Consider the following 15,801-nt stretch of genomic DNA (forward strand, 5'->3'; position numbering starts at 1 on the left):
TACCCTGGGGAAGGGGGGGGGGGCTGTAATGACGTGCACTGCTGTTACCTGAGGGCAGGTGAGCGAGCTGCACAGGTAGTCTCAGGGACAGAGAGCGAGAGAGAGAGCACCTAGCGCACTGTGCACAGTATTTTTCCATAAGCATGACTGTTAGAAAAATTACTGTTACACGACTGTTTACGTTTTAACTTTATTTTTACACGTATACATTTTGGCATTTTTCAACTTCATCATGCCATTATTACATTTGCCGATCCCATCGCTAGACTCCGAATACGCCTGATTTCAGTTTTACGACCGCACACGAGCCACATAATTTCCGTTAATTTTTATAGCGGATACTAAGTGCGCTGAAACGAAGAGCAAACCTCAGCGTCTGTCACCTCTGCTTTGGAAATAACGTCTGATGTCATGCCATTATAGCACCACGGAAATTAAAAATAGTGAGAGAAACAGGGAGAGGGAGAGGGAGGGAGAGAGTGAGAGGGAGAGGGAGGAAGAAGGAAAGAGAGGGAGACAGAGAGGGAGAGGGAGCAGGAGAGAGAGAGAGAGTAGGAAGAGGGAGAAGGAGACAGTGGGAGAGGGAGAGAGCAAGAGGGAGAGAGAGGGAGAAGAGAGACAGTGGAAAAGGGAGAAGGAGAGAGAGGGGGGGAGAGAAAGAGAGATGCAGAGCTGTGGTAGGCAAGAGTGCAGAAAAGAAAAAGAATAGCTTTACAAGCTGGCGGCGTGGTTTGGGATTTGGGCGCGCTACACATCCTCCTCCCTCTGTCCTGCCTCGGCACCCTTCTGAGATCGAGGATTCGGAGAGCGGTGGCGGACGCGCGCGTCGCTGAGGGATTGTGGGTAGGACAGACCGTTCCCAGAGGCGGCGCGGTTCCTAAGCGCGGTTCCTCTTCCTGCGGCATCTCAGCCCGCCCTCAGCCGCACACCTGTGTCTTCCCCTCTCGTTTGGAAATGAAAATAAAAAATGACAACCCCCCCCCCACCCCACCCCACCCCCCTACCCCCCCCGAATAATGCGTTCCTCAGGAGGACTCCTCCGCAGAGGTGATCTCTCAATCAGCCACATGCAATGAAGCATTCCTGACAGATCATCAATACCTCTGGGGAAGAAGGACTTCTCGCCTTGCCAAGGAGCTCTTGCAAGATAAATCGCAAGACCGAAGAAATATCAGAAAGCAATGTAATGGCTGCAGCAACTGTTTACATCCCACGTAATCTTCTGCTTGGAGAGGGGCAGTCTTGCTATTGCTTTGTAATTACATGCTTATTACTATATATAAGGGTTGTTGTTATATGTTTATTACTATAGTTTCAAGGGTTGCACCTGGGCAACGAGTGGGTTTGAATCAATAGTGCTGGAGCAGGTACTTATTATCCTGAGAAATGGCAAGCGGCTCATCACTGAAGCTGAAACAGCTCTATGGGGACCTCTATGAGTGAAAAACTGTACTGATGGTACACCGTGTTTTTAATGGGCACACGCTGCATAGTGCAGTGTGCAGGTGGCGGTGTGCGTGAGTGTGTGTGTGTGTGAGAGAGAGAGCGAGAGAGAGAGAGAGAGAGGGAGGGGGGGAGGAGTAGGGAGCAAGATAGAGAGGGATGGGTGAAGAAGGAGGAACAGCAAGAGAGCAAGAGAGAAAAACCCAGACAGAAGGCAAAACAGGAGAGAGAACTGAGAGGAACAGGCAGTGAAAAAGAGAGGGAAGAGTTTAAATGTGTAAAAAGGAGGTGAGAGTGAATGTGTAATGCGGTTGAGAGAGAGAGAGCGAGAGAGAGAGAGAGAGAGAGAGAGAGAGAGAGCGAAAGTGCGTTTCGTTTCTGACACATTTCCAGCTCGTGTTATTCTAATCTCGGAGCTAAACTGCTGGTAGTCGGGGTGGGGGGGGGTGGGGGGGCTCGTCGCATTGCGCTCCGAGCCACTGGAGTGGATGATATGTCAGCTGGTCTTTTGTTGACCTGGAGACAGATTCCACGGTTGGGCGAAGGCGCTCGCCGCAGAGCGCCGCGATCCAGACGAGCCGGCGGTAATCGCGGGTCGCTGCTCAGACAGGGCCTCGGGGAGCCGTGTTGCCGAGCGCCACGCCGGCCCCGCTAATCCACCAACTGCCATTTGGTGGATGATGCGAGGCGCAATGCCTGTGCGATCCAGCAGGGGGCGAGAAGGGCTCGAGGCGAGAAGGGACAGGGCTGTCTAGGGGCCTAAGTCTTGTGTGTGGCTGCTTCTTTCCATGAGCAAACATAGCCAGAGCTAATTTCCCAGGAGAAAGGACTGCTATATGCCTGGGACACACACACACACACACATGCAGGCACACACACACACATAAGCACACACAATCAAAAAGAACCAGCACACACACACATAAACATGCACACACACACACAAATGCACAAGCAAACAAGCACACACACACATACATACACACATGCACACACACAGATGCACAAGCAAACAAGCACACACACGCAAACAAACAAACAAGCACGTATACACACAAGCAAGAAAACAAACAAGCAATAAAACACAATCACACTCACAACCAATCCCTGAAGCACACTAATATGCACACATACCCTCACACAGTGCCGACCATGAACTACATTTCAGAAGGAGCTCCAAAAGTCATAAATAAAACACAACTGTGGGGGAGGTTTAAATCTTCTCCACCAATTAATATGGGACGTCATAAAAAGTTTCCAAACGGCAGCGGCTAGAGAACGCGGTTTATGGGGCGACAGCGAAAGGGCAGTTAAGAAAAATTATATGGCTTAATTAACCACCAAGTCACATTAGGTTACGATTACGAACAAGGTTGGGGTCAGTTTGAAAATATGAATGGATTGGAATCGCGGTTTGGCTCCAGTGCCCATCTGTTCAGCTAGGCTAGGGCCGCTCGCAATCAGAGTTTGATTAAGAAGTGCGTTTGATGCTCAGCGCTTCTCCCAGCACGCGTTGGTATGCGCAAAAACCTCCTTGTGTAACCGAGGAAACCAGACCGCGCGAAACACCGAGCGAAGAAGAAAATTAGAGTATCAATGTAAAACAGAGACGAGCTTCCCGCTGTTATTTGAAGTATTAGAGTAGTTCAATTCGCTGCATGGAATTCTGCAATTTTGCTTCTGCTAGTCCGTATGGCGTTTCAGTGTAACGGTTTCTGACCTGATTTAACCTTAAAAAATAAAAAAATAAACGGTTCTATGTGCTAAATTAGCTTGGCGACCCTGGTGTGTGCTTTCTGCATTGTTTGAGCGTGTGCAGTATACGGGTATAGAAACTACTGGACAGTCTTAGGCTAACGGGTAGTGGGATACGTTGCGTAGCTATGGAATAACTGCAAGTGTGATTAAAAATGCATATAAATGGCCGCTGGGTTTTTTCACCGAATTTGGGCGGAGGTGATACATTTGTTCTTTCCCTCGTTTGTCCTCTCTTGAGTCAAGTTTCATAGAAGGTAGAGGGGGGGTTTGAGTTTTTTTGGCAGGCTGGCTGAACGATGATGAGTGATCTCGAGTGACATAGCAGCACAGGCCACAAGGGGGCCATAGCGAGGCCATCGCTTAAAACTGGACGGTAGCTTTCCAACCCTTTCTCTAGACGGGATTTCGCCCGGGATATCAAGCGGCCAAAGCTTCCGCTTTTTTTTTTTCTTTTTCTTTTTTCTTCCAAACGAGCAGAGCTGACAAAGTTGATTATTAAGCGGGTGTCCGTTATCGCCTTCGCGCACGGCGTTCGTAATGAAGCGCTCCGCTTTCGCAGTCAGGCGGGTCATTTTCGCGGCGGCGCTGCTTAATAGCGTTCGACAAAAGAAGGCGACCCGCGCGAAACGCGCCTTGCCTTCGGGCGCGTGAGCGGCAGGAGGGGGAGTACAGTCGTCATAGCGACCTGTTAGACGGCGAAACGGCGCATCCTCCCTGGGGGAGGACGGGGGGGGCCAGCCGGGGTTCACTCTTGGCTTTTCCCCAGCAGGACATTGCAGTCACGGGCGGCAGCGCGGAGCAAACGGTTAGCAAACCTGGGCTCGCAACTCGGGCGTCGTGAGTTTGATTCCCAGGTGGGGCCCTGCTGTTGTACGCTAGGACAAGTTAGCTAGCATAACTAGCTTTCGGCCAATATCTAGCTGTTTAAACGGACGGTGCGCAAGCTGTGTACGTTGTTCTGGGTAACTGCGCCTGCCAAATGGCTTACAATGCAGCTGTAGTTCTGGGGTCAGCCTGTTTTCTCAGATCTTTATATTCTCAACTCCAGTAAACAGTAGATTGTGCAACATATTATATTAGACCATAAAAAAGTATGTGCCAATATCTCATTTTACTTCATTTTAAATTTTCTTTCTACAGGTATTTTATTATTTATATTTTCTATAAACAGAATTTATATTCTGTTTACGGGCTTTTTTGTTATTGTATTTTTGGGAAGGTGCTTTGAACACAATGCATTAAAACACAGCATTAAAAAATAAAACTTGTATAAACATATTGTAGAATACATTCAATGTCTTCATATATATATAGGAATATTGCCGAGGCATATTATGTGCAGGGCATAACATCTCTCAAAACCCGAGAGCGCCAAATTGGGAGTGTAATAGAAAAATACAGTCTTGTTATTAAATATTAAGAGAATATTAATATTTGATCGGGTTTGGTTTACAGTCTTTTTTTTTGCAGCAGCAGCTGGTCGCCATAGTGATGTAATGCCGTTCCTTCCCACCCCCACTGCAGCACTCCTGAGCTGATCTGGCCGTGATTGGCCGGCGGGTCGGACCGAGATCGGCTGGGTTTGACACGCGACGGACGGACGGACGGACGGACGGACGGACGGATGGGGTGGCGGGGGGGACGGCGCTCGCACACACAGTGGCCCTGCGGGACCGGGATGAAACGAGAATCGTGGGATAGATGAGTCCTCCGGACCCGATTTGAGGCGGGACCGCGTCGATGCGCTCCGAGCTGAAATACGCTCGCGGTATCGAGCGGGAGAGCGCGATCGCTCCCTGTTGACCGAGAATGATTTCTTTTTTTTTTCTTTCTTTCTACAAGTCATTAAACACCGAACCCTACAGCCTGCAGACACTGCACACAATTGAAGTGAACACTGCCATACCCCCCCCCCCCCCCCCCCCGTCCCCAAACACCCCCCCGTCCTCCATTTTAACGATCGCAGGATGTACTGCTTTCCCCAGAGCAGTAATTACCATCTATTGCTGGGAGTTTTTTTTTAAGTCTGGCTTACTGGCTTACTTTCTTTCAAAGTGGATGAGATTCAGGAGGCTGAGGGCTAAGTCCACCTCACCTGCCAAAAAAAACCCCCGATGTTTGGCGGCAAAAGAAAATCAATTTTTTCCGGTTGATGCGTAATCGGGCATATGTTTTTCTTTGGGATACCAAAGCCAGGTACTTTCATAGTTTTATTTATTTTTGTTGTTGGTGAGTTTCTAGCACTCGATTTTAGCCGCAGAGCGAAACTCGGTGGGGAGCTGCAGGGTGACGGTGGGGAGAGAAGAAGAAGGAATTAAAAGAACGACGAGTGAGGAGGGAAAAAAACAGAGGAGGGGTTAAAGGGGTAAAGGAAAGGGGGGCATTGTCTGCGAATGTGGACGTGGCGGACACTTCCTCAACCCTGAAATAATTACAAATAATTCAACCAATCTTCTCCCGCCAACCTTCAAAGTAGGTTTTTCGGACGGTTTGTTTTGTTTTCAAAGAGTCGGTGTGCTAGAACTCCATTGCTTTCCATTACCAGTAGAGATTATTTCCTCAGCAACAGAATGTTCAGTTAAGAATATTCTCATCCCAAATGACCTCCCTTTCACTGTCCGCACAAGCCGGTGCGATATTTGCCTCTCTCAGTCAGGGTGAACAGCTATTAAGAGTCCTACTTCACAACACTGAATCGGTCAGAATGTGTGGGGATGGGGAGGTCCTGAAAGCAAGGCTGTGCATCGGCTGACAGCCTGGGATGTTTTCGAGAAAGAAACCGGGCGGTTCAGGCCTTGCTTTTAGGGCCCACCCCCATCCCCCCACAGACTTCCAGGCCTGAACAATCAGGCAGTCCTGAAATTAAAAAAAAAAAACAGTCAGGTCTGCTTATTTGTAATAAGCCACTTCCTGTCAGTCATCTTCAGGGGTTTATTCCCATCTAATTAAACAACCCAAATACGCATATTTTTTTTTTTTTTTTTGTCGCATTCATTATTCAGTCACACATGCACATTGATCAACAACACCCTGCAAGAAAATGAAAACAAACAAACGGACACAACCGCTGTCGAAACGATAAACGTTAAAGGGACCTTGTTCACCTATTCGGCTTTTATAGAAAAATTCATCTGAGCTCCAAAAATAATCATCCAAAAAAAATCATCCGAAACGTAAAAGAAGAAAACATTTAGTTAAACTTAAAATTAACCAGAACGTCATTCTTTTTCCAGTCAAGAAGTCCTTTTAACCCTCTGAGTTCCTTTTGCTTTCGAGATTTTGGGAGAGGAGACGGGGGGGGGGGCTAGGTCGACACTTTAGGAGAAGGGTTATGATTTATTTAGCCGTTTATCGGTGTGTTTATTTAGGCTCGTTTGTTTCGCACATTTAATTCCCACAAGGGCTTGTCAGAGTGAACACAAATCCATCAGACGTGTTTAAAAGCAGGGTTAAATTGGTTCTGGGTTTGTGGTTGGGCAGGAGGAGGGGGGGGGGTGGGGGGGGGCAGGGTCTGAATTTGGGGTTACCATGGATATCAGTGCATTTTTTGGGGAATATGATGTGAGTCAAAGTGCGTTTGTTTGCATATATGTATGTATATTGGGGTTGTAAGTCTAGTAGACACTGCCTAAAACCATAATCATGATTATAATCGGAAATAACCTGGAATGTTTTAGCGGAAATGGGCCAATGGGAGCGTTAAATTTTTTCCCTCCAAACCGAAGGGGAGGATCTAGGAGGGAGACTCCCAGTATTTCACACGTTCGCTGCTGTGCTGCTCCCTACGCAACAGCCACAGGGCGGCCATGTTGGGAAGGAAGGAGGCGAGGGCCAATCAGAGCACAGCTATAAAAGCTGCCCGACCAATGGCGTGCGTCAGAAGAGAGATCGGGCCTGCGCTGAGCTCAGTACACAAAGGTCCCCTCCTCCATCCTCGCTGTTTTTATTTTCATTGCCAGAATTGAGGAGGAGATTGCGGAGCACACTGTGAGCTGCGGGGGGGAACCAGCAGGACTGTCAGAACGCCGTCCCCAGGAAAGCAGCCTCTTCCCCGCAGGCTCCATACGCTTCGCGCAGCTCCTAAATTTCACGCTCACGTCGCTTTCCCCCTTGCAAACACACAGGAGCTGTGTTTGTTTCTTTTGTTTTGCTTAAAAGGAGAGTCCATGCTCTTCATGTATTTCTCCCCACCCCCCCACGCTTTATTCAGTTGGGAGGGGCGCAGAGAAGGTTCCAGAAGAAGATGGGATCACAGTACGGAATGTTCCCTGGCGGGGTATTGAACCCCCCACGGGGTGGGGGGGGGGGGGATTTGTACGTGGGTGGAGAGACAACCACTCTAGGGACCGGGCCGCACGGTCTCCTCCCCCAGGATTTGTTTTCGTGCTCCAGTAAGACGGCGGCCGGGTTCGCACCCCGCGGTGGGACTGACCTTCTCTAACGAAGGGCGGTTCCCAGAAAGGGCCGCGGACAGAGCTCCTGTGATCAATTAAGTGTCAGAGTGTGGTGGGCGGTAAGATGCTTCTCGGCGTCTCGGCGCTCCAGACGGCGGGCCTGGCGCCATTAGTGTCGCCGGTGACGAATGGATTCCGGGGGAAAGGGACAGCATCGGGAGGCGAAGAACACCTTGTCGTCCGCGTGGGCGTCACAGTGACGAGTGGCCCCGGGGAGGTGAAAGAACGGTTTTGTCGATTATGTTTGTCGTGTGCGGAGTTACGCCCACCTGGGCCCCAACTTCCCAAATCTCACCTTGTGTGTGTGTGTGTGTGTGTGTGTGTGTGTCTGAGGGTCTGCATTTGTGCAGTGCTGTGCGTGTGTGTGTGTGTGTGTGTGTGTCTGTGTGTCTGCATTTGTGCAGTGCTGTGCGTGTGTGTGTGTGTGTGTGTGTGTGTCTGAGGGTCTGCATTTGTGCAGTGGTGTGCGTGTGTGTGTGTGTGTGTGTCTGTGTGTCTGTGGGTCTGCATTTGTGCAGTGCTGTGTGTGTGTGTGTGTGTGTGTGTGTGTCTGAGGGTCTGCATTTGTGCAGTGGTGTGCGTGTGTGTGTGTGTGTCTGTGGGTCTGCATTTGTGCAGTGGTGTGCGTGTGTGTGTGTGTGTCTGTGGGTCTGCATGTGTGCAGTGGTGTGTGTGTGTGTGTGTGTGTGTGTGTGGTGTGTTTGCACACATCTATTGCGGTAGTGGGAGAGATTATTTGGGAAAGACTGCCCTTGGTGGTTGAGATTAGGGTTTGTTATGCTGTCAGGTGGTTAAATTCTGCTTAATTCCAGTTAATCCTGTTTTTAGCTCATTATGTCAAACATGCTTTAACCCTTTGAGTTGACAAAATGTCCTCTTTCCTTCCCTCCCTCCACCCTGTGCCTCCCTCCTCCTCCTCCTCTTCCTCCTCCATGGCACCCTCTTCTCCCTGACACCTCCTGTGCCCTTGCGTAACCTGAAATCAGCACATGTTCTAAAATGATCTTTTATTCTGCGCATTTTACAGCAACCTCACGGGTCACTTCACCCCACGGTTAAACCCTCACACCTTCTAAGGTAGGCTTTGAAACAGACTTGGGGAGAGATTCATTACTTGATGCCACCCATACAGGAGGTTTCTGCCAGTTCTTTAGCACTGACAGTTCCTCTTGACACTGCTGTTGCCTTGGTGTCGGAACAGACAGAAAGTCTCACTGTAAAAAAAAAGTGGTTTTAATCTCAAAAGGACTACCTGGTTACAGAGGCACCCCATTGCATGCTGAGCCCCATGAGTGTGGGGATGTTTCAGTTCTTAATGTCCACTGAATTAAAGATCAGCGGATCAGAACTTCAAATAGTTGTAGAAAAAACAGCAAACAAATACGTATGTGATTTTTTCAAAAATTATATTTTATCCCCGTTTTTTAAAAATCCCTGATTTCCCCCCAACCTGAACTCAACCAAACTTGCTGACTCTCGCCGATGACAGTCGGAGAAGGCAGACACGTGCGCTTGCTAGTCGTAGGCACGGCAACCGAAAGCGGCGGCCTCAGAACAACGAATCAGAGTTGTCCCTGCGTTCAGGTTAAAACACATACATTTAGCACATACATGCGGTCAAATAATTGGTTTTGCTGAAGAAACGCAGAACTGAAGCTTTGAGAGCTGATAAAGCAAACAAACGTAACTGGATGCGAGCGGCTGTGAACTGAAGGCAAATCGATGGCTTGCAGGTGTGGAGGCCGTTTTTATAGCTTAAAAGCGAATCGCTCAGGCTGTTCCCGGGACTTCGACGAATGTCCAAAAAAGCGCAGAACTGCCATCTCAAGGCCAAGCGAGCTTCTTCGCTGGGCTCATCGTTACAGCGCCTGGTCTGTGCGCGTTTCCTTCTGTTCGCCCTTTTCTGAAGAGCTGAGATCATAAACATGGTGCGTTGCAGATTGCTCAAGCACAATCCCATATAAGGAATTAGAACCTTTTTTTTTTTTTTTACATTTTAATTTTTAATTTTTCGCTTTTTCAGGATGTGAAGGTTTGGTCATCACTGGGTGCAAGTCAGGGCTCTTATCAAGGAGCAGTGTGGCTAACTATATAGCTCAGTGCGCTATCTGGCTACAGAATGGGGATCTTGACCTTTGACCTCCCTTTTTTCTGGGGTCTTGATTAACATCCTCAGGGCATAAGAGAAAAGGGAAAAGTGAAGTTCAGAGGCTTTCGGCGGGAGGGGGGGGGGAATATCTGTAGAATCAACCACCTTCAGCAGCCCAAACGCAGACCCCGGCAAAATCAAAGAGGTCGAGAACTTTTAGCACTCAAAGGGTTAAAGAAGGCGACTTTGGTTATGACTTCACGTCTTAGCTTAAGGTTTAGCCGATTGGTCGGTAACACTACTGCAATGAGAGAGACAAGCAAAATATGAATAAAAAGTCCCTTTAACTTTTACAGACTTTCCGGTTGTCACAGGGTTATACTTAGCAATTCTGGTTAGTTGTGTTTTTTTTTTTTTTTTTTTGCTGGTCATCATGGTTATTAACGTTTAAAAATTAAGCATCGTTACTGAGAACCACAAGAGCAGACAAAAGACACAGCCAGAAAGCACTCCAATCAAATCTCAGATCTATTTACAGACAGGTACTCAGCTGTAGCCGGTTAGCAGGTTACTTGAGGGTTATGTTAAAGTTATTTGCGGTGTTAAAACTCTGAAGAGGTGCAGTGCCAGTTTCGGGTGAAGGGAAGTCAAGTTCCCCCCTTTTTTCGCCAGTCATTAGTAGGATTACCCATGGGCACCCATCCAGGAACGGCCCAATTTTAAAACATTTTATCCTGGGGGGGGGGGGGGGGGGGGGCAGGCAGCGGGGGCTTTGATTGGATTTCTTAAATGGGAAAATAGATCTGGGCAAATGTTGCCTGAATCTTTGTGACTACATAGTATGCCTATAAACTACACATATTGAAATATAGTATACCTTTGGTTTTGAATAAGCAATGAATGCTTCATGCTCATGCTTATCTGCAATTGTGCAGTGTTATCTGTGCAATTTGTAGTGAATTAGAACAGGAAGTCAGTGGGAGGAAGGTTGAGACTACATCCAATCAAAGTGGTCACCTCCCACTATGAACTGGACACACTTTCAAAGTCCAGTTATTATTCTTATTATTCCCTTTGGGTTTTGACAGGGAGAAACATCTGATACTATGGGTGATGCTAATGCTACTGAGCTCATGTGTGCGTCTGTATGTCCAGTACATTGAATAACAGATGCGTGCCCTGGGGAAATGACACATTATTGACCCAGCTGTGGTTCCGGCAGGTTCCGTTGAAGAGGGGGTGCCCAGGCATACTGAATTATGTGACCAATCAGCTTGCTTCTCACCTTTGTCAAGGGAGGAGGTGAAGGCACTGCACCTCTTCCAGACGTGTTAAATTAATTAAGGGATTAGGTCATTAATTAATTAATTGATTTTTATTACCTTTGTCGAGTAGCCATTCGTCAACTACCCGACCAAGTCTGTATGGGATTCTTTGTCTAGCAATAGCCAGGCGTTCGATATCATTGTTCCCTTTAAAGAATTTGGAAAGACAGATTAAAAGAGGTTAAAATCTGGAAGTTAAAAGGTTAGAAAAGGTTAGAAAAAGGGCAACAGGTCAGTTTATCAAGTTAGGTACTTTTAGATTAAAAATAATTCTTTTTTTGGGTTAGGTTTAATGGTTAGAAAGTTAACAGTATACTAGTTACCATAGGTTTAAGTTGCTTTTTAGTGAGATGTTCAGTTAAACATATTTATGAATAATTTAGAAATGGCATATTTACAATGGTTTAATAATAAAAACACCTAATTCCAGAGAAGATAATTACGGAAGTAAAAATGTATACAATAATCCATAACATGCTTGTCAAAAGAAACTTATAATCAAATTGGTAATGAAAATAAGAATTTAACAATGATATCAACAGTAGTAGATCAAAACAGTAATTCAACAGTACATTCAAAATAGAAGCAAAATAGTAACACATTCCGTTTAAAAAGCAACACACAATCAAAACATTTTTTATATGCAGGAGAAGGCAAACATTCACATATTTATAAAATCAGGAAGACATTTTCTCATTTCACATCTGCTCAGAGACAATTTTTTGACGAATTTTTCATAATTTAAAGAGATGTGGAGCGGTGAGTTGTTTGTGTGTGTGTGTGTGTGTTTGTGTGCGTGTGTGTACATTGGTATCAATCAGTTTCTTACTGGAGAAGAAGCCATATTTGAAACCAGAATGCTGTGGGTTAAAATCCGGAGTGATTGTATGGAACATTAGGATATGAACCAATAAAAAACAAGCTCTACCCAAAGTAGCCTTTTCATTGGACACTGCGCATCGGAGGTTCCACCGAAACATCAGATCACGAGCCGCCTCTGGCAAGATGATCACCAGGCACATATTTATGTCTCAGTTCTTAACGTTCTTAACGTTCTCTCCTCCACCTCTGCCGCAGTGCTATATGTAACCAGGTCCGTACAGCAACATGGCAGCCCCCTCTGAGAGAACCAGCACACGCGTGTGCAGAGCCGTGTGATTCTAACGGGCTGATCTGGGATCAGCGGGGAGGGGGAGTAGCGTGTGTCTGCTGGCCCAGCCAGACATCGCGCTGGGCTGTACTGGAACCCCGCACTGACAGAGAGTGACAGATGTCCGTGGAGAGAGAGAGAGAGAGAAAGAGAGGGAGTGAGGGAGGGAGAGAGAAAGAGAGGGAGAGAGAGCGAGAGAGAGAGGAAGGGAGAGAGAGTCATGTTCTGGATGGTGCACAGAGGGAGGAGGCAGCTTGGATCACATGGCACTGTTCCTGGTAACACTTCAGAAGACCGGGCCTCCCTACAATTGCTGAGCTGCACCCCTGACCCCATTTCACCATCGGTGCCAAACATCCGCCAGTACAACAGATTGGAGGGGGGGAGACGTCCACCCCTGAGGAACACACAGCGCGGTGTGCTGCTCCATTCCAGTTACTGGCCGACAGAGGCCATGGATTTACAATTGAAACAGACACAGGGAATACAAAGACCCAGCCTGTGCAACCCATCTACCCCTGACAGAAACCAAAAAACCTCCACGCCTCCACTGCTCTCCTGCTTACACTGGCAGGCGTGCCACCCTGGACCCTTCTAATGCTGAGCTCTCACTTATCTGATCGAATGAAAATTTAAAAGTTAGGAGGCTGGAATCCTGTGGGTCACAAGGTCATCTCCTACACTCACACCTGTGGGTCACAAGGTCATCTCCTACACTCACACCTGTGGGTCACAAGGTCACCTCCTACACTCACATTCTGTTGGCTTTACTCTCCCGGTTAAGTCCAGGATTTTTCCCACCTCTTCTTCAAGTACTTTTGAGTTTCCATGCGATTTGAAAGATTCTCTGAAAGTTCGTCCAGGTGATGCGCGTATTGTCGTGCCGAGAAGGTCACGCAGAGATGCCCCCCCCCCCCCCCCCTTACTCTTTTCAAAGTGCCGTTCTCTAGAGGGGGTCTCCTAATTGGGGTGGCAGCCGTGGCTACTGTAACCTTGAGAAAAGTTGATGAGCGTCAGAATTTCCTCTGTAAATATCCAGCTGCGTCCTGGGATAACACGTACGACCCGAGCTCAGCAAGTCAGCTGAGATAAGGGCATCTGCCAAGGAAATAAATAATGTAACAAACACAAAAGCAGAAGGCAATGTACTGTGGAGCAAATGGCTTAATTAGATTACAATTAGGAGATTAAAAGTCATCCCTGCGCAAAGCGGGCGATGCCTTCCATTACCACCTCAAATAATTATTCCCCCATTTCTACCGGCGGGGGGGGAGGGGGGGGGATTTTGGGCTCAACGGTGTGCTTTATTTCCTTCTGGAGCCAACAGGTGTTGGGTCTAATTGGGAAAAGGAGGTAAACGAGGTATTTGATAAACAAGGCAACGCAAAGCCTGCTGGGAGAATTGCAGCGCCACCGCGTCCCGTTGGACGGTAACTGTCAACGGCTTTTGTTGCCATGGCCGCCACTGACACATTCGACGACGAGAGAGTCGAGGACGGCAGAGAGGCCCGTCCTCGGCCCGTACACGGCTGGGATGAGAAACCGCTCTGCCACCTGGGAAATCGAAGGCGAGGCTAAACCCCAGCACGGCGTGCTCTGTTTGCTCATTGGACGCCCAAGCCGCCTCCGTCTCCGCATTGTCTCCTGTCCTGTCCTCTCTCCGGCTAAATGAAATGACCTTTGGAGGAGTGCTCTCTAGAAAATATATCGCAGCCACCTGGAGAAGCTCCTTGAGCCCACGGAAGGGGAAATTGATAAATGGGGCTTTTCCCATTTTAGACCTGAGCCCTCTCTGGATCATGGAAAAGGTGCCTGTGCCCTTCAGTTAAATTCTTACGGAGATTCGGGCGGGGGTGTCTGTCCTTGGCCCATCCATCCCATTTAAAACGCCCCATCTCCCAGGGATGCTCTGAGCTCTAATGGGTCTTTAATGACAAAGGCACCGGCGCCTGTTGGAGCGTCACATGAGTCACGTGACGCCTTTCCTTGTTTTCCTTGGACAAGGACAAGGACAGAGCTGGACTAAGCCCAGCAGTGCCTGGGGCAGGACAGGCCATCATCCAAATTCTGACTAAGTGCATCCTTCATGCAGCTGATATCCTTCTTATTTATGAATTTGGCAGACATTCCTATCCAGGATTTACTGTACAATACAGCTGAAACAATGCACTGAGTGGCCACAACAAATTAAAGGCCCAAAACTGCTAAAAGCTATGGTCAAGCATGAGAGATCACAGCAGCAGTATCTACTGAATATGTTAACTGTATACAGAAATCAAGATCCAATGAAGACACAAACTACAGCCACCTAGCCATCTACAGCCTGCAATCAAAGGCAATTTCTCAGACACCTTAATCCCACAATACACACACAAGTGCAATACCACAGCACCAAGAGCTTTATTAAAAGTTCTAACTAAACCACTGTTGCAAGAATGAGATGTGAACCATCACACAGAAATAAGTGGGAGCTATCATACCGAACCAATCATTGTGTTCTGTTATAAAGAGCAGAACATTTTGACATTCGATTCAATGGAGTCAGTGACTGACAGCTAAATGTAGCTCCACCCTTGTCTGACCTCATCACACCTCATTGGCCCAGTGCTAGCTTTAACGGAGCGTGGGCTGACAGCGCTGACTGAACTACGATCGGCGGCCAGGCAAAGGGGCAGCTCATCGGCGGAACAATGACCTCTGACCCCGGAAGTGATTACAGCAGACAGGTGGGCCACCTCTCGCCCTCAAACCCGCTGAACAAAAGCGCTCATCTTCTCGTCTCTAACGTTTGGTCTCAGTACTCAGGCCCCGTTACATGTAACGGAACAATAACAAAACAGTAATATGATGAATAATATGACAGAATAAAGAAATAAAGAAACAACATAAAGAATCAATATGGAGTGTGATGGTGTGTGTTTCCTTGTCAGCTTATTTGGCATAATTGCCTTTGCGAGGTTGCGGAGTCGAGCGCTAGCTGGGGGAAACAGCCTCGGTAGGCGCTGAAGCTTTTGGCATGAGGACGGAAACCGTGCCGACGCCTAGCCACCGAGGGAAATGTGAATCTCTACCTCTCTCCTCTCTCCTCTCTGCCCTCTTCCCTCTCCTCTCATCCGTCTCAAGGCTTAACTTGCTCAAAGGAGCAGAACATGGATTTATCTCCCCCTGCTGGAGGCCTCCCCAGTGCACACCCCCGCCCCCTCCCCCCCAAACCCCTCCTACACTGGGGTGTATTCGCTGAGAGAACACAAGCAAATCATGCAGGACATCACTGGGAATACATGTTTATCCTCCCCCTCATAGCTCCCATTATTCTCTTTCTCCCAGCCCATATTATCTCTCTTTCTCTCTCACTCCCTCCCTTTCTCTGTCTCTTTATTCTTACCCTCCCTCTCTCCTTTCTCCCTCTCCATCCCTACCACCCTCTCCCTCTCTCTGTGTCTCTCTCGCCCCATCCCTCCCTACCTCTCTCTCTTACTCCCGACCTCCCTTTCTGTCTCTTTCTCCTTACCTTCCCTCCCTCCTTCTCCATCTCCATCCTTACCTCCCTCTATCTCTGTCTTTCAGTCTCTCTCTTCCCCT

At 48.0% G+C, this 15,801-nt stretch overlaps 1 protein-coding gene across 3 annotated transcripts in view; it reads right to left on the minus strand.

The window, feature by feature from the left end:
- Positions 1-15,801, minus strand: part of nrxn2b (neurexin 2b) — a 631,318-nt gene that overhangs the window by 22,820 nt on the left and 592,697 nt on the right. For all 3 annotated transcript variants that reach the window (XM_035408766.1, XM_035408765.1, XM_035408763.1), the window contains one exon: positions 11,127-11,216. In XM_035408766.1, the coding sequence (XP_035264657.1) occupies positions 11,127-11,216 (90 nt within the window). The remainder of the gene's footprint in view (positions 1-11,126; positions 11,217-15,801) is intronic.

Source organism: Anguilla anguilla, chromosome 3, assembly GCF_013347855.1.
Source record: "Anguilla anguilla isolate fAngAng1 chromosome 3, fAngAng1.pri, whole genome shotgun sequence".
NCBI lineage: Eukaryota > Metazoa > Chordata > Actinopteri > Anguilliformes > Anguillidae > Anguilla > Anguilla anguilla.